The following is a 26,754-nucleotide window of genomic DNA, read 5'->3' as shown; positions in this document are numbered from 1 at the left end:
AGCTCTCTTGACAGCGCCATTCTGTTGTCATCAACACTGCATACATTGTGTGCTTCACTGACTACATGAATTGAAATCTGCCTTGCTGTTACGATTAGAGCAGTAGCAAGGCGCTGTCCCACTCGTACTGAAATCTCTGGCTAACGCACAAAAGTAGTCCTGAACAAATTTATAGCAACGTTCTACAAGTGTGTCTTGGCATTATCTTACTGGTTTAGCTCAGTTCAAAAAGAAACCTAATGTATGTTTTTCTGTCCTGTTTTGATCTGTAGAATGTATCTTAATTCGATTTATTCATGGTATATACACTACCGTTAAAAGATGGAGTCACTTAGAAATGTCCTTGTTTTTTAAAGAAAAGCACATTTTTTGTCCATTAAAATAACATAAAATTGATCAGAAATACAGTGTAGACGTTGTTAATGTTGCAAATTACTATTGTAGTTGGAAACAGCTGATTTTTTTATGGAATTTCTACATAGGCATACAGAGGCCCATTATCAGCAACCATCACTCCTGTTTTCCAATAGCACGTTGTGTTAGCTCCAAGTTTATAATTTTAAAAGGCTAATTGATCATTAGAAAACCCTTTTGCAATTATGTTAGCACAGCTGAAAACTATGGTGCTGATTAAAGAAGCAATAAAACTGTCCTTCTTTAGACTAGTTGGAGCATTTGTGGGTTAGATTACAGGCTCAAAATGGCCAGAAACAAAGAACTTTCTTCTGAAACTCATCAGTCTATTCTTGTTCTAAGAAATGGCTATTCCATGCGAGAAATTGCCAAGAAACTGAAGATCTCGTACAACGCTGTGTACTACTCCCTTCACAGAACAGCACAAACTGGCTCTAACCAGAATAGAAAGAGTAGTGGGAGGCCCCAGTGCACAACTGAGCAAGAGAACAAGTACATTAAAGTGTCTAGTTTGAGAAACAGGCGCCTCGCAAGTCCTCGACTGGCAGATTCATCCAATAGCACCTACAAAACACCATTCTCAACGTCAACAGTGAAGAGGCGACTCCGGGATCCTGGCCTTCTAGGCAGAGTTCCTCTGTCCAGGGTCTGTGTTCTTGTGCCCACTTAAATATTTTATTTTTATTGACCAGTCTGAGATATAGCTTTTTCTTTGCAACTCTGCCTAGAAGGCCAGCATCCTGGAGTCACCTCTTCACTTTTGTCATTGAGATTGGTGTTTTTCCGGGTACTATTTAATGATTCTGCTAACGAGACATTGGAATTAGCTAACGTTCCTTTGAAACACAGGTGTGGTTGCTGACAATGGGCCTCTGTACGCCTATATAGATATTCCATTAGAAATCTGCTGTTTCCAGCTACAATAGCCATTTACAACAATAACAATGTCTACACTGTATTTCTGATCGATTCATGTTATTTTAATGGACAACAAATGTGCTTTTCTTTCAAAAACAAGGACAACTTTTGAATGATTGTGTGTATATATATATATATATATATATACTGTGAGTATACGTTGTGTATATCTGCAGTGTACACACAATGACAAGAGAATAAAACCTGCGCTGTGCGTGGGTTTTGACTTGCCGAGACCTTTGCCTAATAGAAACTAAGATAAAATGGTTTTCTGGTAGATGTGAAGTAGAGATGGGAAGTATGAATAAAAAAGTATTGCACAAAAACATTCAAGATTTGTGAAGTTTACTCTTTTAAAATAGTTTTTCCTCTTGATGAAGCCAACAAGAACTACATCATCAACAACTGGACATGCAAGGCAAATAGGGGACCATTGGTGAGTGGAACATACAGTAGTTTAGGAATCTATCTTGATGAATAAGCTAGCTAGCTTCAGGGGTTCTTACTGTCTTGGTTGATAACAACCTACACTATGTATATTAAAGTATGTGGACACCCCTTCAAATGAGTGTATTTGGCTATTTAAACCACACCCGTTGCTGACAGGTGTATAAAATCGTGCACACCACCATGCAATCTCCATAGACCAACATTGGCAGTAGAATGGCCTTACTGAAGAGATCAGTGACTTTCAATGTGGCACTGTCAGGATGCCACCTTCCCAACAAGTCAGTTTGTCAAATTTCTGCCCTGCTAGAGCTGCCCCGGTCAATTGTATGTGCTGTTATTGTGAAGTGTAAACATCTAGGAGCAACCATGGCTCAGCCCCGAAGTGGTAGGCCACACAAGCTCACAGAATGGGACCACAGAGTGCTGAAGCGCAGCGTGTAAAAACGTCTGTCCTCGGTTGCAACACTCACTACCGAGTTCCAAACTGCCTCTGGGAAGCAACTTCAGCAGAAGAACTGTTAGTCGGGAGCTTCATAAAATGGGTTTCCATGGCCCGAGCAGCCGCAAACAAGATCACCATTAGCAATGCCAAGCGTCGGCTGGAGTGGTGTAAAACTTCCCGCCATTGGACTCTGGAGGACTGGAAATGCGTTCTCTGGAGTGAGGAATCTGGGTTTGTTGGATGCCAAAAGCACGCTACCTGTCCCAATGCATAGTGCCAACTGTAAAGTTTTGTGGAGGAGGAATAAAAGTCTGGGACTGTTTTTCATGGTTTTGGCTCCTTAGTTCTGGTGAAGTGAAATCTGAATGCTACAGCATACAGTGACATTCTAGATGATTCTGTGCTTCCAACTTTGTTGCAACAGTTAATGCTGCAACTAACGCTGCTCAGATCTCACGCAACCCATTCAGCCATGGCTGATTCTCTCGGTCTACACCCAGTATCTGCCCAGGGGAGATATACAGTATTTAACCCTCAGGGTGCCCATGGTAATGCAATTATTATTTACACCACAAGATGGGGACATGGTTCATCTCCACACACAGTAGGATAGACGTGTTGTAGAATAATGGCAAATGTACAAGCATCCCACGCTGTAGTACTGGAGACATATTTACCAGACTAATATTAGCCTTTGTAGCATGTAAAATAAATATACCTCTAGCACTATAGCCTGGTCTGTTCCTGCTTCAGGCATTATTCTACAACAACACATCGGTATGCCCTGCCAGGTCACACATGGCTGCGCCCCTTCCCAGTCATGTGAAATCCATAGATTAGGGCCTAATGTATTTATTTCAATTGACTGATTTCCTTATATGAACTGTAACTCAGCAAATCATTGAAATTGTTGCATGTTGAGTTTATATATATTTTTTAAATAACTATTTAAAAATAATATTTGAAATAAGGGAAGTTATATTAAAATTTATTTATTTATTAAAATAAATAGATTGTTTTTTATTTTTTATTAAGAAATAAATTGGAAAATCATCCAGATTTTCAATGGGTGATTGTTGACCAAGCAATAGGCACTCAAGGTGTTTTTGAGGCCGCCGCCCTGGTTGTCAAGGCTGGCCTGCCAGACAAATATTGCCCAACCAAAGCCCCTATTGTTCACTGAAGCAACTTTTTGGGTGTAACTTCTCATTCTGGCCCGAGAATAGAACCACATCTGTGGTTGGAACCACATCTGCTTCTGAATGGAAACACATCTGCTTCTGAATGGAACCACATCTGCTTCTGAATGGAACCACATCTGCTTTGCAGCTACTCTTGATGTTTCTGATTTAGTATAAAACTATTGAATACATGATAGTTTCAAAAGATTGTCTAAATTATGAGGGATGCAGTGCAGTCCCATTTTATAGTTCAATGGGTATGATGTCACAAGGGATTTGCATTGTTGGTTGTTGCATCAAGTGAATGTGATTATGCCATTGCCGAGGAAAGCTGCAAATAGCGGGTTCAGCCGCTCAATCTGTATAGTTTGAAATATCGTCTATCATCATATTACCAGGACGCAGATGCTCCTCTCGTGCTCGCACAGTCCCCAGGAGGCTCAGACCCAGGACCGTGAGGGAAGGAGGGGTTAGAATGTGTGGGGGCAGAAGGAGGCATTAGGCTGTGTGGGGGTAGAAGGAGGCATTAGACTGTGTGGGGGCATAAGGAGGCATTAGGCTGTGTGGGGGCAGAAGGAGGCATTAGGCTGTGTGGGGGCAGAAGGAGGCGTTAGGCCGTGTGGGGGCAGAAGGAGGTGTTAGGCTGTGTGAGGGCAGAAGGAGGCATTAGGCTGTGTGGGGGCAGAAGGAGGAATTAGGCTGTGTGGGGGCAGAAGGAGGCGTTAGGCTGTGTGGGGCAGAAGTAGGCGTTAGGCTGTGTGGGGCAGAAGGAGGCGTTAGGCTGTGTGAGGGCAGAAGTAGGCGTTAGGCTGTGTGGGGGCAGAAGAAGGCGTTAGGCTGTGTGGGGCAGAAGTAGGCGTTAGGCTGTGTGGGGCAGAAGGAGGCGTTAGGCTGTGTGGGGGCAGAAGGAGGCGTTAGGCTGTGTGGGGGCAGAAGGAGGCGTTAGGCTGTGTGGGATGGTCTGTTGGATGTTTCAGATTCAGACCCATTCTGATATGATGAATTGCTTACAAAGATCCGACTAAGCATTTACCAACGTTTAGGACGTCTTTTTTTGTCTTTATTTTTGGTGCAGTCTGGACCGGCCTTGATTTCAACATCTAAGGATTTCAATTTTGGTCGGACCTGGGCCAAATCTGAATTAATAATCGATGTCTATGTTTGGTTAAGATTTTGTCGGATCTGGACCGGCCTTGATTTCAACATTTACAGAAGTCCAGTCCGGACCGGCGTATATTTGGCCCAAACATAGACATCTATCAGATTTGATCTGGTCCGGACCGGCCTTGATTTGGCACAAACATACACGTCTATCATTGGTTCAGATTTGGTCTGGATCGGACCAAATCTGAACCAATTAAATGCATCTACGTATGTTTCACAAGTTTGGACAGTACAGTACAGCACAACAGAGCTCAGTAGAATACAGCAGAATACATTACATTATACCAGTGGTTCCCAAACAGTGATGGGGCGTGAAGGGTCGGCAGGCAGGGCACAGGGGTCCTAATCCAATAAAATAAATAATAATAATAATAATTTTAATGAACTCAGTCCAGCAGGGTGGCCTAGTGGTTAGAGTGTTGGACTAGTAACCGGAAGGTTGTGAGTTCAAACCCCCGAGCTGACAAGGTACAAATCTGTCGTTCTGCCCTTGAACAGGCAGTTAACCCACTGTTCCCAGGCCGTCATTGAAAATAAGAATGTGTTCTTAACTGACTTGCCTGGTTAAATAAAGGTCAAATTAAAAAAAATTAAAAGTACATTTCAAATTACTCTTGAAAGTTGTAATAGTAGAAAGCACAAGGTGCAATTTCAAAATTGGCTAGTGCATCATCAGTTTTTCTCTTGTCATGTTAGTCATTGCATACCTTAGAAAGTTATTTATAACTTGTCAGAAACGTTTTTTTAGCTAGGCTTTTCATCCCATAGAATTGTAATGTTTGAGTCACTCAACTATCACATGTATAGAATTGCAAGAAAATGAGCTTTAAAACATCAAAATGTTCAAAATGTTCTCTGCACCCCATGACAAAATGCGTACAATTACAGGAAATAAGCTTTCAGCCTGCAAAATGTTCTCTCTGCCAACAAGAGGGGTGTGAACAGTTTGTGTCATGAACAGTGCTTGTGCCCATAGAAATACATCTGGTGCGCAGGGGTGCATGGGATGTTCCCCAATGCTGGAAGGAGGGCCTGAGTGAAAAAGTTTGGGAACCCCTGCATTACAATACAGTACACAGGGCAGTAAACTATACTGTACTGTACTCTACTGTACTCTACTGAATAAAACGCTACTGTCCTGTACCGTACCATACTGTGATGTTAAAACTTGTGAAACAGCCTAGAAGTCTATGATTCCTTCAGTTTTGGATGTGGTCTGCAACGACAAATTGGTACTCGTTTGGGGGCTGAGCTCCTTAGAATGATATTCAACATGCTTTGCAATTGCTTGGTTTTACATTTGCATTTTGGTCAATCAGTAGATGCTCTTATCCAGAGTGACTTACAATCAGTGCATTCAACTAAGGTAGATAAACAACAACATATAGGCTGACAGTCATAGCAATAAAATAAGTATTTGGTAACCATTATTGAGAATGTTATTCCAGTTGAAGTGGTCTGTTGGTTTATTCTTTAAATTTGGACGTCATTGCTGCCAGATTTAAACCTTTTGAAAAATCCCCGACTGGGCTATATTTAGCCAAAGCATAGATGTTTATAATGGCTTCAGATTTGTAATTGAATCTGACAGGTGGGAGCAAAAGTAAATATTCTGTTACAATTTTCAGTTGGCTCCTCTTTCCAATATTAAATGGCTTGAAAAAATATATTGTGATATAACGCTTACTTTATTGAGAATGTATGTGTAATTTACATTTCGCCATAGAATAAATGACAAAAAAACCCGTATTGTCAAAGTCATTTTGTATTTTCAACATCTGGAAAATATGTCTTTTCGATGTCTCTTCATCTTCAATCTTCATCTTCAAGCATGCCATCGACAGGATAACCAGATATCCAGCCAGCCTCAACCCACAATATTCGAGTGTGCATGGCTGGGGTAGATGTGTAGTGCTTAAAAGTAGTGAGAACATACATAGGGAATGGGCTATAGCCAACCCATCAAGACACACGGCATTTTTCATCCCATGACAGTTGAGGCATGATTGCAAGAGGTGGATGCCGTCCCGGTTTTAATCATCACTGTTATATATGAGCCAATAGGGTGTGAAGAAGGGCGGAGCACACCATTCTACGTCTGGCAGCTGCGAAATAGAAAAGGTTTAGCCCACAGTCACAGTCACCTTGCTGCAATAGGCAACCATCACTATAGCCGAATGCAAAGAAAGCAGAATGGATATCCACATGTGCGATGAAGAACAAAATTGGATGCAACACCGGGGTTAAAAAACATGTAAGATACGGAGTGGAGTTAAAACCTTTTTGTAAAATAAATATTGAAAGTAATTCAGGTTTTTCTATCAAACCATTGGAAGAGGATTTGGAACCATGTATCATGCCTTTAATTTCCCAATGACTGCGGAGCGCAGTCGGAATAAGGAGCACCTGGAGGCCAGTCTGGCCGGACTCGGTGAACTGGAGCTCAGCAAGCAGAGGCAGGAGTGCCTGGTCCTTGGTGCTCTGGCTCTGGGGGAGCCCATGCTCGAAAATTCCACAAGGAACGAGCTATCGGGTTTCAGCAGCTGGGGGCAAGAAAACTTGACATTGAGACGTCAGCTGGTAAGAAGTTAGAGAGATGGAGGTAGTTTGGACATTGTTGCTTTTTTTTGTGGCAAATATACTTCGTGGAAACATCGTTGTAGTGCGCAGAATGGTTATTTGCCCAGGGTGGTCGGTCGCCACCGCGATTAACCCCCACCACCAATGCCTTGTCGACCACCGGTTAAAAAAAGTCGTATTTTATATAGGCTATGTATCGTATTACATCGCCTATATAAAATACGACTTATTTTTTTTGCCGTTAGTGGACAATGCATTGGTGGTGTGCGCCTATTGTTCAGCGACGACACTTATCTGCAAGTTACTTAACTTGATTAATGGTATCCCCATCTGAAAGGATCTAATCGTTCCCATCCTTCGGGCGCAGATTTATACCTTTGGAGCAACGAAATGGGGGGTGGAGCGGTCCACTGTTTAATTACCCATTGTTCCCTGCATGGCCCTACATGTATGTGGTATTTTACTTAGCAAGTGTTTATACCAATTAATTCGTTGACTTTTCTTTTTCAAATTCGTCTATAACGGGAGATGATGGACTATATGAACAGTTACATTTCTATTAAATCAATGTTGACAGGCCTATGTCTTTATGTGATATTAATAGCATAGCATCATATATAATGTACATATAAGTTATGAGGCACGTTTCTTTCGCATGTGGAGATTTTCGATGTCCTTATGGGAACTAGCCTATGATTATGCTGCCAGAAATGGGCGTTATCCGTGTCCCACCACTCAAATGAGTAGGCTATCACCACGCGTATAGAGAATCCGGCCATCCAACCGATGTCATCCCAAATAATAATAAAAAATATCTCTAGCTATCCATGACGGCAACTATTACACACGCATAGAATTAGCCTATTATAGAGCTAATGGGCTTCTGTAAAAACTAAAACCTCTTCAAATAATACATATTTTCTTTGGAATGAATGGGATGTCACAATTTTCTCCTTTTGCCCAACTAAAATACACGCAGGTTTAGCAGCCTTCAGACTACACTACACCCTCGACTCGCACACGTCCCACTGTCTTCAATAGAAAGCTCATATAAAAGAGGGTGAAAGCAATTAAATCAGCCACCTTCCTCTCCTCCAGCCTCCCCCGCGTTCCTCTCCTCGGCCGCGGCCCAAACAATGGGCGCATATGGAGCAGAATACTAATGAACCCAAGGGCCTCGGTGCGCAGACAGGGGAATCATGCCGCAACTTTAAAAACACAACTGAAACAGATCACCAATGAGATGTCAACGTAGAGCAAACTGTCTCTGCTTCGAATGGGATGGTAAAGACGATTTCTTAGACTGTGCGTGGAGTGACTGAGTACCCCTAAATGCTGCATATTTTCTCACAATGTGCAGTGCGCATTTCATCAAGTCATTCTGGTCGGTCCATTAGAGGGATCTGTCATTTGGATCGATGGATATTAACTACATTGTCTATCCAAGCATGCAAGTAATTACACAGAAAATTCCTTGGGGAGTATTGGTTGGAGAATAATCTGACATCAAGGTCTAATTGAACCACCTCTATTCAGCTCATCTACCCAACCCAAACATCACTTCTCCATGTTCACCACTGGACCCAATCTCATATTGCATGTAGAGAGTCAATGTTGTGTGGAGGCTTTAAGACAGGTTCACACAGAAGCAACTGACCCATGCTGCCCTCTACTGGGAGGGGGGGGGACAGTTTCCTTGGCAGGGGCTCTGGCCTCAGGGCCGCCTGTCCTGTTTATAATGACCCAGTGTGAAGTTGCTGACAGCCATGCCATGCCAGACAGCAGCTGGTAAAGCACAAGACATTGACCCCACTCTGAGACACCCTGCTGTGTGTGTTTGAAGATCTCAATCATTAGCTAGCCTTTGTGTGTGTTCATATTCACTGAATGGGCATGTGCATATGTGTGTGTGTGTGTGCTTCTGTGTCTCTATTGATGTATGTGCTTGGCCTCAGTTTGTAGTGATTTTGGCATGTCTACGACATCCTGTGCCCATGTGTCTTCCATAGAGGGCAACATCATTCGTGAGACTACCCCTCTCAGCGGTGAGTGACTGATGTCTGGGTGGGTGAGAGCTGCCTGGGCCTGGGGCTTTGTTCTCGTAACATACCCCTTCTTCATTAGCCTAGCTTCCCCCTGAGCTGGAGGCTCTTAGCAGATGTGTCACCTGAGCACTGACTGACTGATTGGGAAGTCAAGCTGGATAGAGTCCATTCAGAGCCAGTTGTCCCTGCTGAGGAGGCAGGCCACTGAGGCCAGAGTGTGCAGCCTGCATGCCCCATTCACGCCTGTTATGTAAACATGGTGTGTGTGCATGCATGCATGTGTGTGTGCGCGTATGTGTGTGAACGGTGGCTTAGTCAAGCGGTGGAGGAGTGGGGGCCAGGGTGGTATTGTATGTATAGCAGTAGTTTCCGGCCTCCCACAGTCCTCTCCCTTTGGTGCCAGTCACAACATTGCTTTAATTATAGTGGGGCTGTGTTCCTGATTCCATGGCTCCCCGGCTCTCTGCCACAAAGCTGCCTGGCTGCTCCCCTTCCCATCCCCCTCTCTAACGGAGAGAGCACAGGAGGCAGTCAAATAGTAATGATGACAGGCAGTGTGCGGTATGAGATCTGGGAGCCAGGAGGCGTCAATTAATAATGCAGCAGAATCAAAGTTATCGCATGAAAGGGAGCCCGCTTGAGATCCCTCCAGAGCTACACACTCTGGAAGTCAGCAGTATGTTGACTGTATATTTGTTTGTGTGTCCTCAAAGCTTTGTTTGTGTTCTGTGTCTGTCACGTAGAGTAGGCCAGATGGCTAAACTGGATAACCTAACCTCTATAAAAATAAAAAGATGGCGGAACCGCAAAAGTTCTTCTGTGCAAAGGTGTTTATTTACAAGTGATTCCGGAACAGAAAATAACAGTACTGCCATCAACGTCTACCTTATGGGACAGCTTAACAACAATGCTGCCCCATCCACAGCTCAATCCAAAAAATCCCCTCTAGAGACTGGAGAGAGGCTCCTTTTGTAGGGCTAGCCCCTCCCCTCAGAACAATTAACCCTAATTAATTAATCAATTAACAATACAAACCTACATTTTCCATGAACTAAACATACTAAAGGATATACATTGCAACACGGTTTTAAACAATATCACAACATAACATTTACAACATTACATCATTACTGACTATCTTTCAATATGCCCATATGCATTAATGAGCCATTTGGGACAGGCACTATAAAGCCAACCCAATTCCCTTAGCTCGGGTCCTTTTCCAGCATACCCAGAAGCTACAGAGATGGAGAGAGAGGAACAGAACAAACAAACAATGCGCTCATCCACAACATGGATAAGTATAATAATTATTGTATCTCTCAAATATGAACATTGACAAGTGTGAAATGCATGCACCAAGACAGAAGTTAAATTGTGTGTCGACCCACATTGTTAACTTATGGTATAATGGCGCAGGAAGGAGTGATGAATATGTGTGTGCGTTAAAGAACCAAATGCGGCCAGTGACGGACTTCTACGTCACAGTGTCATTACGTTTTAATAAGCCAGCCTTTCACAGTGTCTGCTAGTTCTATCCGTGTGAGGATAGCTTGCCAGAGGACCTAGGCCTAATGATCCATTTTGTGAAAGTGTGTCACGGATAAATTGATTTCCAATACACTGTTTTCCTCTCTCTTTTCCTCTCTCTCTCTCCTTCCTTCCTCGTATTATTTATTTTGTTCGGACTCAGGTAGATATAAAAACCTAGAGATCTCTTCCACTCTCCTATTAGGAACCACCATAATACAATGGTTTTGTATTTGATATTAGTTTAGTGGCAGAAAACATCTCTCCAATAGGTTTTATTGCACAATGAATGCTTAGGCGGACAGCCTGGCTTGGGTCTTTTGCCTGTTCATAAACACAGCGCCGCTATCAAACTGATCTATTCTAATCTGGCTGAGACAAAGCACCCAGAATCCCAGCAATTATTCCAGCGCTGCTGAGTGACCAGAAAAACAGCCATCCTGATGACCAGATATGGTGCTGCTTGTTGTTTTTTTACTCAGTGTCGATATGAATAGGAAAGTTGAGATCTACAGTATGTGGAGTGTTTTTATACTCTCTAGCTCATTATGTTAGCTTTCATTGGTATGATGCTGGTTTGGCTCATGTGAAGGTTGGCTCCTTGTAATGCCAAAATGACAGGCTGTATTTTTCATTCATCTGTCACTGCACGCTCCACATACTGTATGCTCATTTAATTCAAGGAAGATTTTCCCTCCCCGCCACACTGCTGAAACCTTGGTAACTTTCAATTAATAATTTGCATCCCAGCAGTGTACAGCTACATCCTTTTTTAAGTAAGCCCCCCCCCCCCCCACACACACACACACACACAGAAACACTACACACTCAGACACACACACACACACACACACACTCTCTACAGTGAAGCGTCTCCTGTCAGTTGTCTAACAGCCTCTCCATCCCCAAGACTCTGTAATGTAGAGTGTCACATCATTTTGCTGACATCTGTTAATTACATAATTTAATGTAGCAAAAGTCAGAACAGGCAAATTGAAGTGTGTGTGCGTGTGCGTGCTGGGGAGGCCATGCATAGTGTGTGTTGACTGTGAGTACTCAGATGACCTGAAATTGCCTGGCTGATTAAACAACCCCCTGGTGTATGAGATGTGTGTGTCCTGCTGCATGTGCATCCACAGAAATAACATCTCAACACAGTTCCCACTACAGTGAATTATTCATGTTCCAGCTGGCTGCATCCTCAGGTATCTTACACAACTGGGATTGGGCTATAGTAGCATGCATGCGGCCATGCACACTGATGTGTATAGGCCTATACTATGACCACTATCCAAAGGTGTGGATAAAACATTCTGTATACGGTTATTTGTTTAAGGTTAATGGTGTGTTTTGGTCATCCAGGTAAATGTATGAAAAATTACTACACTTGGTCATAATTCACATTGACTTATAAATATGTATGTCTAGTGTATGTGTTATCATGCCAGCGTGTTGGTCTGTTTCAGAGGGCGCTCCAGAGCTCCCCCTGGGGGCTAATGCTGGCACTGGAACAGCAGGTTTGTGAGCTGAGAGTGGACACAGATGATGTCACCTATGAGGGGACCCAAGGTGACACGATGGACAGTCGGCCCAGCTCAGGTACTCCTCATGCAACCTGGAGGCAAAAGAAATGCACACCTGTTTAGGCAAGGTGCTGGCTAGCAGAGTAGAATATTTGAAAAAGGACAGGAGAGCCGCACACTCTAGGAGCTCAGATGCAATAATTTCATAACCTAATAACTAATGTTTCAACAGACAAGCTGTCTTCATCAGGGTACAATTAAGCAATAAGGCCCGACGAGGTGTGGTATATGGCCAATATACCACAGCTAAGGGCTGTTCTTAGGCACAGTTCTTCGCCGCTCATCCATATACAGTGGGGAGAACAAGTATTTGATACACTGACGAAAAGCAGAACTTAATATTTGGTACAGAAACCTTTGTTTGCAATTACAGGAATACGTTTCCTGTAGTTCTTGACCAGGTTTGCACACACTGCAGCAGGGATTTTGGCCCACTCCTCCATACAGACCTTCACCAGATCCTTCAGGTTTCAGGGCTGTCGCTGGGCAATACAGACTTTCAGCTCCCTCCAAAGATTTTCTATTGGATTCAGGTCTGGAGACTGGCTAGGCCACTCCAAGACCTTGAGATGCTTCTTTTATGGAGCCACTCCTTAGTTGCCCTGGCTGTGTGTTTCGGGTCGTTGTCATGCTGGAAGACCCAGCCACGATCCATCTTCAATGCTCTTACTGAGGGAAGGAGGTTGTTGGCCAAGATCTCGTGATACATGGCCCCATCCATCCTCCCCTCAATACAGTGCAATCGTCCTGTCCCCTTTGCAGAAAAGCATCCCCAAAGAATGATGTTTCCACTTCCATGCTTCACGGTTGGGATGGTGGTCTTGGGGTTGTACTCATCCTTCTTCTTCCTCCAAACATGGCGAGTGGAGTTTAGACCAAAAAGCTCTATTTTTGTCTCATCCGCCCACAAGATCTTCTCCCATTCCTCCTCTGGATCATCCAGATGGTCATTGGCAAACTTTAGACGGGCCTGGACATGCGCTGGCTTGAGCAGGGGGACCTTGCGTGCACTGCAGGATTTTAATCCATGACGGCATAGTGTGTTACTAATGGTTTTCTTTGAGACTGTGGTCCCAGCTCTCTTCAGGTCATTGACCAGGTCCTGCCGTGTAGTTCTGAGCTGATCCCTCACCTTCCTCATGATTATTGATGCCCCACGAGGTGAGATCTTGCATGGAGCCCCAGACCAAGGGTGATTGACCGTCATCTTGAACTTCTTACATTTTCTAATAATTGCGCCAACAGTTGTTGCCTTCTCACCAAGCTGCTTGCCTATTGTCCTGTAGCCCATCCCAGCCTTGTGCAGGTCTACAATTTTATCCCTGATGTCCTTACACAGCTCTCTGGTCTTGGCCATTGTGGAGAGGTTGGAGTCTGTTTGATTGAGTGTGTGGACAGGTGTCTTTTATACAGGTGACGAGTTCAAACAGGTGCAGTTAATACAGGTAATGAGTGGAGAACAGGAGGGCTTCTTAAAGAAAAACTAACAGGACTGTGAGAGCCGGAATTCTTACTGGTTGGTAGGTGATCAAACACTTATGTCATGCAATAAAATGCAAATTAATTACTTTAAAATCATACAATGTGATTTTCTGGATTTTTGTTTTAGATTCTGTCTCTCACAGTTGAAGTGTACCTATGATACAAATTACAGACCTCTACATGCTTTGTAAGTAGGAAAACCTGCAAAATTGGCAGTGTATCAAATACTTGTTCTACCCACTGTATTTATATGTACATATTCTCATTCACCCCTTTAGATTTGTGTGTATTAGGTGGTTGTTGGGGAATTGTTAGATTACTTGTTAGATATTACTGCACTGTCGGAATTAGAAGCACTAGCTTTTCGCTACATTCGCATTAACATCTGCTAACCATGTGCATGTGACCAATACAATTTGATTTGATATGGTTGGTATATTGATTGATTTGGTATATTGGCCATATACTGTATCACAAACTCCTGAGGTGCCTTATTGCTATTATACACTGGTAACCAACGTAATTAGAGCAGTAAAAATAAATGATTTGTCATACCTGTGGTATATGGTCTGATATACCACTGCTGTCAGCCAATCAACATTCACTGCTCAAACCACCCAGTTTATAATGACAATGTCACGGTCTTCCTCCTCTTCATCTGAAGAGGAGAGGCGAGAAGGATCAGAGGACCAATATGCGGCGTGGTATGTGTTCATAGTGAATTTTAATAAAGAGAACACTGAACACTATACAAAAGAGTAACAAAAAACAATAAACCAAATACGACCGTGAAGCTACCAATCAGACCTGTGCTGACACAAGCCACTAACATAGACAATCACCCACAAACAAACAGTGCATCCCAGGCTACCTAAGTATGATTCTCAATCAGAGACACCTAATGACACCTGCCTCTGATTGAGAACCATACTAGGCCGAAACATAGAAATCCCCAAATCATAGAAAATCAAACATAGACTGCCCACCCAACTCACGCCCTGACCATACTAACTAAATACAAAACAAAGGAAATAAAGGTCAGAACGTGACAGACAAACACAGTGGGTCACTAGTTTATATAGTTTCAAAGGATACACACAGGTGTGTGTAATTATGGCCAGGTGTGGCTTGATATCATTGGTTAATTTACATACAGTGCCTTGCGAAAGTATTCGGCCCCCTTGAACTTTGCGACCTTTTGCCACATTTCAGGCTTCAAACATAAAGATATAAAACTGTATTTTTTTGTGAAGAATCAACAACAAGTGGGACACAATCATGAAGTGGAACGACATTTATTGGATATTTCAAACTTTTTAACAAATCAAAAACTGAAAAATTGGGCGTGCAAAATTATTCAGCCCCTTTACTTTCAGTGCAGCAAACTCTCTCCAGAAGTTCAGTGAGGATCTCTGAATGATCCAATGTTGACCTAAATGACTAATGATGATAAATACAATCCACCTGTGTGTAATCAAGTCTCCGTATAAATGCACCTGCACTGTGATAGTCTCAGAGGTCCGTTAAAAGCACAGAGAGCATCATGAAGAACAAGGAACACACCAGGCAGGTCCGAGATACTGTTGTGAAGAAGTTTAAAGCCGGATTTGGATACAAAAAGATTTCCCAAGCTTTAAACATCCCAAGGAGCACTGTGCAAGCGATAATATTGAAATGGAAGGAGTATCAGACCACTGCAAATCTACCAAGACCTGGCCGTCCCTCTAAACTTTCAGCTCATACAAGGAGAAGACTGATCAGAGATGCAGCCAAGAGGCCCATGATCACTCTGGATGAACTGCAGAGATCTACAGCTGAGGTGGGAGACTCTGTCCATAGGACAACAATCAGTCGTATATTGCACAAATCTGGCCTTTATGGAAGAGTGGCAAGAAGAAAGCCATTTCTTAAAGATATCCATAAAAAGTGTCGTTTAAAGTTTGCCACAAGCCACCTGGGAGACACACCAAACATGTGGAAGAAGGTGCTCTGGTCAGATGAAACCAAAATTGAACTTTTTGGCAACAATGCAAAACGTTATGTTTGGTGTAAAAGCAACACAGCTCATCACCCTGAACACACCATCCCCACTGTCAAACATGGTGGTGGCAGCATCATGGTTTGGGCCTGCTTTTCTTCAGCAGGGACAGGGAAGATGGTTAAAATTGATGGGAAGATGGATGGAGCCAAATACAGGACCATTCTGGAAGAAGAACCTGATGGAGTCTGCAAAAGACCTGAGACTGGGACGGAGATTTGTTTTCCAACAAGACAATGATCCAAAACATAAAGCAAAATCTACAATGGAATGGTTCACAAATAAACATATCCAGGTGTTAGAATGGCCAAGTCAAAGTCCAGACCTGAATCCAATCGAGAATCTGTGGAAAGAACTGAAAACTGCTGTTCACAAATGCTCTCCATCCAACCTCACTGAGCTCGAGCTGTTTTGCAAGGAGGAATGGGAAAAAATTTCAGTCTCTCGATGTGCAAAACTGATAGAGACATACCCCAAGCGACTTACAGCTGTAATCGCAGCAAAAGGTGGCGCTACAAAGTATTAACTTAAGGGGGCTGAATAATTTTGCACGTCCAATTTTTCAGTTTTTGATTTGTTAAAAAGGTTTGAAATATCCAATAAATGTCGTTCCACTTCATGATTGTGTCCCACTTGTTGTTGATTCTTCACAAAAAAATAGTTTTATATCTTTATGTTTGAAGCCTGAAATGTGGTAAAAGGTCGCAAAGTTCAAGGGGGCCGAATATTTTCGCAAGGCACTGTATATGTATGAATGTTTATGTATATATAGTATGCATGTTTATGGATATATATATTTACCCAAAACATATATGGGGGATTGGAAATGATGCAGACAATTAAATTGATGGAAGCAACAATCTGCAATATTAAAGCTGATCCAACCCTTAAAAAAAACATAATAATTAAAAAAAGATTACAATTTTTAATTTTTTTATAAACACTGTGGGTTACTACTTTATATAGTGTCAAAGAACACCCAGGTGTCTGAAATCATGGCTGGGTATGGCTTGATATAATTTTTTAATTTACAGATATGAATAGAACACATAAAAACATGAATGGATAGCATACAATCATAGATACAGTTTGGCTACATATGCCTACAAACATTAAACAATGAATAGCAAAATCAAAATAATCACAAAAATGGCTTCAGATCAAAGTCAACTTTGAGACCGAAGGGAGCAAAGGTCTTAAAAATCCAGGCAGCCTCTCGTTTTAACAATAAATTGTCAAGGTCACCCCCTCACCTAGGGAGGATGCCGGGTTCCATGCGGATATAACGTAGGAACGAAATAGAGTGGTTGGCTTCCAAAAAGTGGTCTGCTACTGGGTACAGTACGTTGAGTTCTTGAACCTACTGGTGCTACTATGCGCTTCGTTTTACCCACATAATTTTTACCACAAGGACAAGTTAGAAGATAAATAACTGCCTTAGTGGAGCATGTGATAACACCTTTGATTGGGATCTGTTTTCCTGTTTGGGGGTGTTTGAAGGATCTACATTTGTAAGTGCCATTACATTGAGCACAGCCATTACAGTTGTAGTTTCCATCCGGGAAGGTGCAAATAGATGTTGTGGAAGGGTATTTTGGGGTGGTAAATCAGAGTTTACCAACTGATCTCTGAGATTTCTGCCCCGCAAGAATACTATCAAGGGAGGGTCCAAAGACACAATACCGATACTGACAACGGATCTTAGAATGTGTCAATGTTTGTGAACGATTCTCTTAATTTGTTCAGAGCACTTTGAATAGTAGTAAGAACGGAAGAATGCTTCTTTTGTGAGACTGTCCTTGAAAGAGATCGTATCTCGATTTGTTTTGGATTTTCTCAATGACAGTATTAATCTGACCCTTTTTGTACACCCTTTCATTTAATTTTCTTTGCATCTCAGCCATATTTGATTCGACAGAATTGGCTAAAGGGGAAAACTGTTTTCAATGGAAACTGGGAACAGCTAAATGCCCTCAACAAACTGTATCTATGATTGTATGCTATCCATGTTTTTATATGTTGTATTTATATACAGTGCCTTGCGAAAGTATTCGGCCCCCTTGAACTTTGCGACCTTTTGCCACATTTCAGGCTTCAAACATAAAGATATAAAACTGTATTTTTTTGTGAAGAATCAAGAACCTGTTTCACCTGTTCCTGTGATTGTCTCCACCCCCTCCAGGTGTCACTTATTTTTCCCAGTGTATTTATCCCTATGTTTCCTGTCTCTCTGTGCCAGTTCGTCTTGTATGTTAATCAAATCAACCAGCGTGTTTTCCCGTACTCCTTTTGCTATTCTCTTTTTAATACTCTTCCCGGTGTGGCCCCTGCCTGACTCTGGACTACTTTCCTGCCTGCCTGATCATCCTGCGTGCCCTGACCTTGATTCTGCCTGCCCTTTTGGACTCTGAACTGGTTTTGACCCTTTTTCCTGTCCACAACCATTCTCTTGCCTTGCCCTATTGGATTAACAAATATTGTAAGACTCCAACCATCTGCCTCCTGTGTCTGCATCTGGGTGTTGCCTTGTGTCATGATAATACCCTGATGAAGACAGCTTGTCTGTCGAAACGTTGGTTATTAGGTTATTAAATTATTACATCCAAGCTCCTAGAGTGTGCAGCTCTCCTTTTATTTTTCAACTTCTTATGCTACCACCTGTCAATGTCTGACCTCAGAACTTTAACCCCTGAACCACATCAGAGGGGCATGGGGTACTTATATTTTTCTTAATGTAGTAACACAATTTTTTTGTGTGTTTGACTCATGTTCTGTATATTTTCTGTATACTCTTTTTACATTAATTGTGGCCCTATATTTCTTTGAAGTACATGTATAATGACTTTAACATTTCATTAGTTTGAACAAATGTTGTTTGTATGCCCTACTTTCTGCTGTTATTGGTTCTGTGATTTGTGAAAGAGCCGAGACGTCAGAAATTAGTTTGTCAACATATGGTTTGAGAAAGCCTGAAAGAGCCGAGGTCTAATGAGTGACATCATCTGTGTTTCCCAGGGTTCTATGAGTCGAGTGAGGGCCAGTCTCCAAAGGGGCATTCCTGTCCCTCTGAGTTCCCAGAGCCCCCCTCTGGCTGGGGCTACAGCAGCACTGAGAGGCCCAAGTCTCTGAGTGAGTTCAGCTCACTCTCACTATCAACAGCTCTCTTTCAACCCCAATAGGGTTCATGGTATCATAGCAACAATACCATGGGCTGTCTTTACTTTATTACATTGTTATTATAGTTGCATTAGGTACTGGTATCAGTAGTAAAACAAACACAACTTCTCTCTGTGCTCTCCATCTACAGAAGATGCCCTCCAACTGACAAGTGAGAGTCTGATGGAGCCAGCCCCTCGTGCCACTGTGCCCCACTCCATCTCTGCCCCCTATCCACCCCTGGAGGGCATCGCTGAGGAAGTGACGGCTGAGGAGCCCTGGCAGTGGGACCCACACTCTGCCCAGGTTTGGGAGGACCAGGCCACTGAGGAGGATTTCCAGCAGGCTCTGAGGGTAGAAGGCTACATCCTGGGTCTCATCCATCGCTACGCGTTCTCACCCCGGCCCTGCATGCCTCGTACCAGCCTGGGGCCTGACCCCTCCATCTCCTCCTCATCCAGCATTAACAGGCAGAGCAGCCTGCAAAGGAAACCCCCTCTTCACACCCCTGAGCACTGCATCCCTGACCCACAGGACCTCTACCCTGACCGTGAGTGCCAGGCCTGGGGGTGTGACCCTCTAGACAGGGAGGCGTGGGGGGGGGAGGCCCCATCCATGGAGGAGGACTGTTATCTGTCTTTACCCTACCCTCACTCCAGACCTCACTCCCTGGCCGGGGGGCATCCGCCCTCCCTGGACCCCCCTTGTGGAGCAATGGACCCTTGTTTAAGTAGTGAGTCTGATTCCCCCCAGCACTATCCACTGTCCCACTCCCCAGCTTCACATAAACACCTTGTCAGAGCGCAGTACATTCCTGGGCAGGCATGCCACGCCCCTGTACTATCCTCACACTATCCTCCAGAATACTCCCCCTCACATTATCCTCCAGAGCCTTCCAAGCCCAGCCAAACCTTTGTGTCCCCAGACCAAAGCAGCTCAAAGGCCAGGGCCACGGGGAAGAAGAGTCATGAGGAGGGACAGAGCTCCAAGAAGCCTGATGACAGGACCTGCCGCTCCCAGTCTGAGAACAGTTTGATGGGGCAGAGGGCTTTCCCTAAGCACAGGTACAGCACAGCCGAGCGCCCCCAGCACCAGAGGTGCCAGGATCCACACACAGGCCCCCAGCACAACAACACCGCTGGGGGGCAACGCTGGTGCTCCACCCTGGAGCTCAGCCAGGAGGAAGGGGAGACCCAGGGTGAGCAGGCCCACAGATACCCACCTCGTAGGGTCCGCTACACCCAGGCCTGCTCTCATACAAACCCCAACCACCTCTCTCAGGTCCATGCCCAGCCTCGCCTCTCAGAGTACCCGGAGAGAGCACCTCTGTGTCGGGGAGAGGAGGGCCGTGTGCAGGCTGCCCCTGGGGAGTCAGAGTTCAGCATGAGTGAGGTGTACTCCCCTGCTTCCAGCTCCCTCTCTAGTGACTCTGATGAGGGGGGGCTGGTGTGGCCCCAGCAGCTGCCCCCTTGTCTGGCCCCCTCTTCCTCCTCTTCCTCCTCACCTCAGGCCTCCTCAAAGGACTCCACGCAGCCCAAGGCCTTTGTTAAAATCAAAGCCTCTCATGCCCTGAAGAAGAAGATTCTGCGATTCCGCGCCGGCTCTCTCAAAGTCATGACAACAGTCTGAAAATATGTCAGTCCCTGATTGTTTCTACTGCCCATATCCTGCATAGTCTGATGGTTCAACCTACATCACCTACAGTTCACACCCTAACGTCTACCTCTGCTGGTCCGTGCAGCATTGTCATAAAATCTAAATCTATTTTACCGTCAGGAAAAACTCAGATGTCTGTAACTGGCCTAAGATCAGTATCATGATATCATCTAGCTAAACCACATTTCACCATCAGACTGTGCATTAACCATTCATTAGTTTATGAAAGTCATCCACTGATGGTAACACTGCCATGTCACATATGGACACCTGAAAGTGAACCGCTACCTCGCCTCTCTCAGCTGCACCACCACCACCTGGACCTGAAGCCCATGTCTGTAGCACTGGCCCTGTTGGTGACTATAGTGAGGGGTCAACACACTCATTTCTGTAAATACCTACGTGTGGCCTTGTTTGTATGAATGTAGTTTGTAAATAAAGATGTTGTGGTCTTTTAGGCCATGTGATTCATTTTACACTTTCTAGTATTCAACCTAGAATAGTGGACTCCAGAATGCCTGCTGGATATTTATTTATTTAGTTATTTAGTTATTTTCACATTAGATCTTATTCAGAGCTGATCTGATTGATCAAAGATCAATGACAAAAATATCAGGATTGAGCTGCCTGTTAGACATAGCCTCTCTCTGGCAGCCTAAACTGCTTTCAGTGTGCTAGTTGTATAACAGAAAGTGTACATCACCCCCCTGTGGTGTATCAGTAAAACTGCTTTAAACTTTGCTCAGAACATCTGCATATTTTCATGTACCAAGATATGAAAATATGTGCATTCTAAAATGTTGTACATGATTGATTGATGATTGATGGTATACTAACTAACCCTAACCCAGGCCTTAAGCTTTTTATTTCTATTCGGTTTTTTTATGTCCCAAATGCGAACCCCCTCGTCTTTAGGCAAGCACAGAGCACAGAGCACAGGGCACAGAGCACAGGGCACAGAGCACAGGGCACAGAGCACAGGGCACAGGGCACAGAGCACAGAGCTTGTGAATGATAAACAATTTGGTCACACTTTATTTGGATAGTCCGGATTTTCCATCTGTAGATGTTCTACAGATGGTCATACTGTCAACAAACTGCCTGCTAAGCTTACGGTTAGAATGGGGTTTAGAATAAGGGTTAGGATAAGGTTAGGGTAAGGGTTACGTTAAAGATTAGGATTACGGTTAGGGTTAGTAGTTAGTTGAAATGTTACTGATAGTCTATAGAGCATCTACATATGGACTATCCAAATAAAGTGTTAACAACCATTTCAAAATGGCACCAGTGAACTGTATTTCTAGGGAATGCCGGGGTGATTTATTGAGGAAGTGGCACTGTTGATTACCACATATGGTAAATGTCCAATTTAGGTATAATACCAGGAGTCGCTTGTCGATTTAACCGCTCTGACACAGTTCCACCTCCGACACTCCAAAACAACCGCTATGGGGATGTCAGCTAAATCGGATCTGATTAAATAAAGCCTGTAATTGCACAAGTGTGATTGCTGGCAGAGACATATTGCAGAGAGGACAGGGCTTCCTGTTCTGTTGCACAACACTGTATTAAAGTTCCTGTATTAGAGTTTCTGAACCCCCTCATCTTTAGGCAAGCACAGAGCACAGAGCACAGGGCACAGAGCACAGAGCACAGGGCACAGAGCACAGAGATTGTGAATGATTAACAATTTCCAAGTGGCACTCCAGTGAACTCTAGGAAATGCAGGGGTGATTTATTGAGAAAGTTGCACTGCTGATTACCACAGATATCTGAAAGAGAGAGTTTATCACAGTTGTGCCAGAGGAAGACAACATGGGTGTGGGATGAAAGCATTTTAAAGAGCAAATTTGTTTCATAAAACATTTTATTTCAACAGAAATACATGTATTTATTTTCTTAATTTAAATGTTTAACACAATTCATGTTCTGGTGTGCTCATTAACAGTTCTTGTTATCTGAAGGCAAAAACATGACATATTTGTCAAAATGACATATCTATGAAAATGAAGTAAAATCTAAACATAGCTGATGTTATGGAGGTGTAAATGCGTTGGAGCTGTCAATTCGGTGAGCAGCTGCTCTTGATCCTTGTCACAAAGCCACACCTGTCCCCCTTGCGTTACGATATATATAAAGTTATTACGCTTAAGTTGAAAATCATTAAAATGATGAATGAGGATTTCTATCAGCCTAATCAAGGTGTTGATTGCATCTCACATTCCAGTGTTAAAACTTGTAAACAAGGCTGCATGGGATTTCTCTTAATGCGACTCCATGCAGCAAATTTGCAATGTCCACTTTAGTTATAATGCCAGGAGCCGCTTGTAGATTTGACAGCTCTAACGCAGTTCCACCTCCGACACGCAAAAACTCACATGCACACACACAGAACTTCACATATTCATCTCCTGGGTTCTTTCTGATGTGCTCTTGAACATGCTCTGTCTGGTTACCGACTCCTCTGTGGCAAAGTTGAACATATTGCGCAGGGAGCGATTGATACTCTGCTTAAAGCCTCGTCCCAGACACACATAGAGCAGAGGGTTGAGGCAGCTGTTACAGTAGGCCAGACAGAGGGCCAGAGTGTGGACCAGCTGTACGTTGGCGCTGTGCGATGAGTGCCGGGGGGTTGATAGAACCAGGAAGTCCAGTATGTGCAGTGGAAGCCAGCACAGGAAGAAGCTCAGCGACACGGCAACAATGACCCTCAAGGTGCGTCTGGAGCGCGCCTCACTCACCCTCCCAGGCCCCACCCCAGAACCCTGCCTGGCCCTGCTGTACACAACCCAATGACAAGTCACAATGGTGATGAATGGCAGCACGAAACCCACCAGGAAGCGTACTGTAGTGTTAGCCCAGGCGCTGGCTACAGTGTACAATCCCAGGCACTCTGACTTACTGGTGCTTAACTGGACCTCCTTCACATAGACAAACTGGGGGATGCTACACAGCAGGGCCAGGAGCCACACCCCAACACATACCCAACCAGCCTTGCGAGGCCTCCTCCAGTTCTGGCACCACACGGGCCGGCTGACCAGCAGAAAGCGGTCCAGGCTGATGAGTACCAGCAGCAGCACGCTACAGAACATAATCAGGTAGATGAGGCCCTTGAGCAGCTTGCAGGCCACGGGGCCAAAGGGCCAGTGCTGGTCCATGGTCAGGGGCACCATGAGGAGGGGCAGGGACAGGCAGCACAGCAGGTCAGCCAGGGCCAGGTTGAGGAACCACAGAGAGGTGACGGAGCGCGGCATGCGGAAGCCCGTCACCCACACCACCAGAGCGTTGCCCGGGACACCCAGCAGGAAGACCAAGCCATAGAACACCAGGGCGGACAGGTGACGGGGCCCGAGCACAGGACCAAGGCCCCCAGGCCTGATGAATTCACAATCAGTGATGTTGTAGAGACTCAACTCCTCTTCAGTGAGAATCGAGCACATATCATCCATGATTGGAGGTGACTGTTGAGGGGAAAGGAAAAGACAGTCATTTGATAGCTACTATAATATAATTCTTGATAGAAGGGACAATCTCTACTTTTTTCACAAATACTTTTCCTAATATTAACAACATTTGAAATAGATATTTTCATAGGATGTATATAAACTCTGTCAGACACCTTAAAAGGCATTTTATTTTTACATGTATTATCCAAAAAGTGTTTAAAGGTTAAAGGCATTGATAGTTTCATGATAACATTAGATTATTCAAATACGTAATACAAATCTCCAAACTTATTTTTGTTTAATTCTGTTGACAAGCTACTAACAGAGTTGAGAAAAACATTTAAAACAGACATATTTTTGCCTCTAAAAATAAAAGTTCTATAACATTATAACACAATCTTTCAGCACTCTGACGGAGGTAACGTTAGACGAGTTTATGTTTGACAGAGTTGACAAAAAAACGATTATTCTTCATTCAAGTGGTTTGTTTTCCCTCAGTTGCTTTATGACTTCAAAACCTAATTAAAATAAACATATTTGAACCAAAATGAATATCCTATCTTAATCTATACTGAACAAAAATATAAATGCAACATACAATAATTTCATTGATTTTACTGAGTTACAGTTCATATGAGGAAATCCGTCAATTTAAATGAATTCATTAGGCCCTAATCTATGGATTTCACATGACTGGGAATGCAGATATGCATCTGTTGGTCACAGATACCTAAAAAAAATGTCCATGTCCATGCAGAAAAATGTCCATGATAAAATGCAATTGTGTTTGTGGTCCGTAGCTTATGCCTGCCCATACCATAACCCCACTACCACCATGGGGCACTCGTTGACATCAGCAAACCGCTTCCTGACACAACGCCATACACATAATCTACGGTTGTGAGGCCTGGTTGGACGTACTGCCAAATTCTCTGGCAACCGCTCTGGTAGACATTCCTGCAGTCAGTATGCCAATTGCACGCTCCCTTGAAACTTCACATTTTAGAGTGGCCTGTTATTGTCCCCAACACAAGGTTTACCTGGTGATGATCATGCTGTTCAATCAGTTTATTGATATGCCACACCTCTCAGGTGGATGGATTAAAAGGGATACATGCTCACTAACAGGGATGTAAACAAATTTGAGAGTCATACGCTTTTTGTGTGTATGTAAAATTTCTGGGATCTTTTATTTCAAATCATGAAACATGGGATCAACACTTTACATGTTGCGTTTATATTTTTGTTCAGTGTATAAGGGAGATGGAGTTGACAGATTATGGGTGTGACCATGGTAATTTCAATATTATTTGTTTAATTCTATCAAAAGTAGAAAACTTTACAGGCCACCAAGGGCTTTACAGGTCACCAAGGGCTCTATTCCATCTGTATCGTTGTAGCATAACAACATTTTGAGGTAATTTCTTTTTAAACCAAACGCAGTCTCCGCTAAAGCGAGAACATTGTCTTTATATTTCAATCACGTTTTAATACTGAACTTCCGTGACACATACTGAATAGAGCCCCAAATCTCCGGACACGTGTTTTAGGAACCTGTCACCTCCTGACCTTAGTTTCTTTTGTATGTTTCTATTTTAGATTGGTCAGGGCGTGAGTTGGGGTGGGCATTCTATGTTTTGTTCTTGTGTTTATATTTCTATGTGTTTGGCCTGGTATGGTTCCCAATCAGAGGCAGCTGTCAATCGTTGTCTCTGATTGAGAACCATACTTAGGCAACCTGTTTTCCCACTCTTGTTTGTTGGTGGTTATTTTCCGTTTCAGTGTTTTTCACCATTCGGACTGTTTCGGTTTTTCTTTATTCGCTTGTTCGTTTGTTTCCTGTGTTCAGTGTAATAAATATGACCAACACTTACCACGCAACATATTGGTCCGATATTTCCTACTCCTCAGACGACGAAAAGATTCGTTACAGAACCGCCCACCACAACCGGACCAAGCAGCGTGGTAACCAGGAGCAAGAAATTGCATAACATTCCTTTTCAGTTCATATTAAATATTGCTCGTTTTTACGAGAGTTTGAAATTGGGATCCTTTGCTCTGTACAAGGGCATTTCTGGGCAATATTTTGAAATTTCCAAAAGCAAATCTTTCCCCTTATAAAATTCCACTAAATGTAATTTTTAAGCTCAAATAATGCAACAAAAAAAAAACATTTTTTTACTATAAAATAAAGTTTCACTGCATGACAAGGATTGTCCCACCTTTCAAGAATCCTGGAATTGAGAATTGTATACATATGTAAGCATTATATGTTTATAATTACATACTATTTTGATGAATTGCTATCTGCTATTGTTTTATTTGAAAGATTGAATCCATAAGTGTCCATTTCCAGACCAAAATAAATAACCATAGGACTATTATCATGTCATTCATGCTGGCATAGTTATGAAGTGACACAAATCCAGTCAGAATTTTACTAAACAATATGACTTTTAAAAGTCATCATTCAAGTGAACAATACCTCTAAAATGAAATAATTAGAATCAGATAACTAATCACCAAACACTAAAGTTAAGGTGACAGTAAAGGTTGTCGTTTACCTTAGATTTCAGACGTATGGCTCGGACGTCCTCTTGTTGATGACTGTACACACCCTTTAAAACCAGGAACTGTTCTTCTTTTGCACAATTTCTGTCCACAGACCC

General features: G+C 43.3%; 2 protein-coding genes across 3 annotated transcripts; one reads left to right on the top strand and one right to left on the bottom strand.

Annotated features, from left to right (window-relative positions):
* Positions 1-6,695: 6,695 nt before the first annotated feature.
* Positions 6,696-21,115, top strand: LOC112265603 (dapper homolog 3-like). 2 transcript variants are annotated; one of them, XM_024443092.2, is made up of 4 exons: positions 6,696-7,149; positions 12,191-12,323; positions 18,843-18,956; positions 19,135-21,115. In XM_024443092.2, exons 1-4 carry the CDS (start codon positions 6,919-6,921, stop codon positions 20,610-20,612), a joined length of 1,956 nt encoding a protein of 651 aa, XP_024298860.1. In that variant the 5' UTR covers positions 6,696-6,918; the 3' UTR covers positions 20,613-21,115. The 2 variants fall into 2 exon arrangements, with proteins under 2 accessions (XP_024298860.1, XP_042152206.1); XM_042296272.1 differs by lacking the exon at positions 6,696-7,149 and adding an exon at positions 10,449-10,495.
* A 1,195-nt stretch (positions 21,116-22,310) lies between these two features.
* LOC112265602 (C5a anaphylatoxin chemotactic receptor 1) lies at positions 22,311-26,754 on the bottom strand. Its single transcript, XM_024443091.2, has 2 exons — positions 26,650-26,754; positions 22,311-24,100 (listed from the first exon to the last, which is right to left on the bottom strand). Exon 2 carries the CDS (start codon positions 24,086-24,088, stop codon positions 23,036-23,038), a length of 1,053 nt encoding a protein of 350 aa, XP_024298859.1. The 5' UTR covers positions 24,089-24,100; positions 26,650-26,754; the 3' UTR covers positions 22,311-23,035.

Source organism: Oncorhynchus tshawytscha, linkage group LG13 (genome assembly GCF_018296145.1).
Source record: "Oncorhynchus tshawytscha isolate Ot180627B linkage group LG13, Otsh_v2.0, whole genome shotgun sequence".
In the NCBI taxonomy this organism is placed as follows: Eukaryota; Metazoa; Chordata; class Actinopteri; order Salmoniformes; family Salmonidae; genus Oncorhynchus; species Oncorhynchus tshawytscha.
This window is presented reverse-complemented; position numbering and strand designations above follow the sequence as displayed.

Excerpts from the sequence above, each read along its gene's own strand:
- LOC112265603 (XM_024443092.2), top strand. The coding sequence starts at position 6,919 with ATGTATCATGCCTTTAATTTCCCAATGACTGCGGAGCGCAGTCGGAAT. Across the intron at positions 7,150-12,190 it reads TGACATTGAGACGTCAGCTG|AGGGCGCTCCAGAGCTCCCC; the intron begins GTAAGAAGTTAG and ends GGTCTGTTTCAG. Across the intron at positions 12,324-18,842 it reads GGACAGTCGGCCCAGCTCAG|GGTTCTATGAGTCGAGTGAG; the intron begins GTACTCCTCATG and ends TGTGTTTCCCAG.
- LOC112265602 (XM_024443091.2), bottom strand. The coding sequence starts at position 24,088 with ATGGATGATATGTGCTCGATTCTCACTGAAGAGGAGTTGAGTCTCTAC.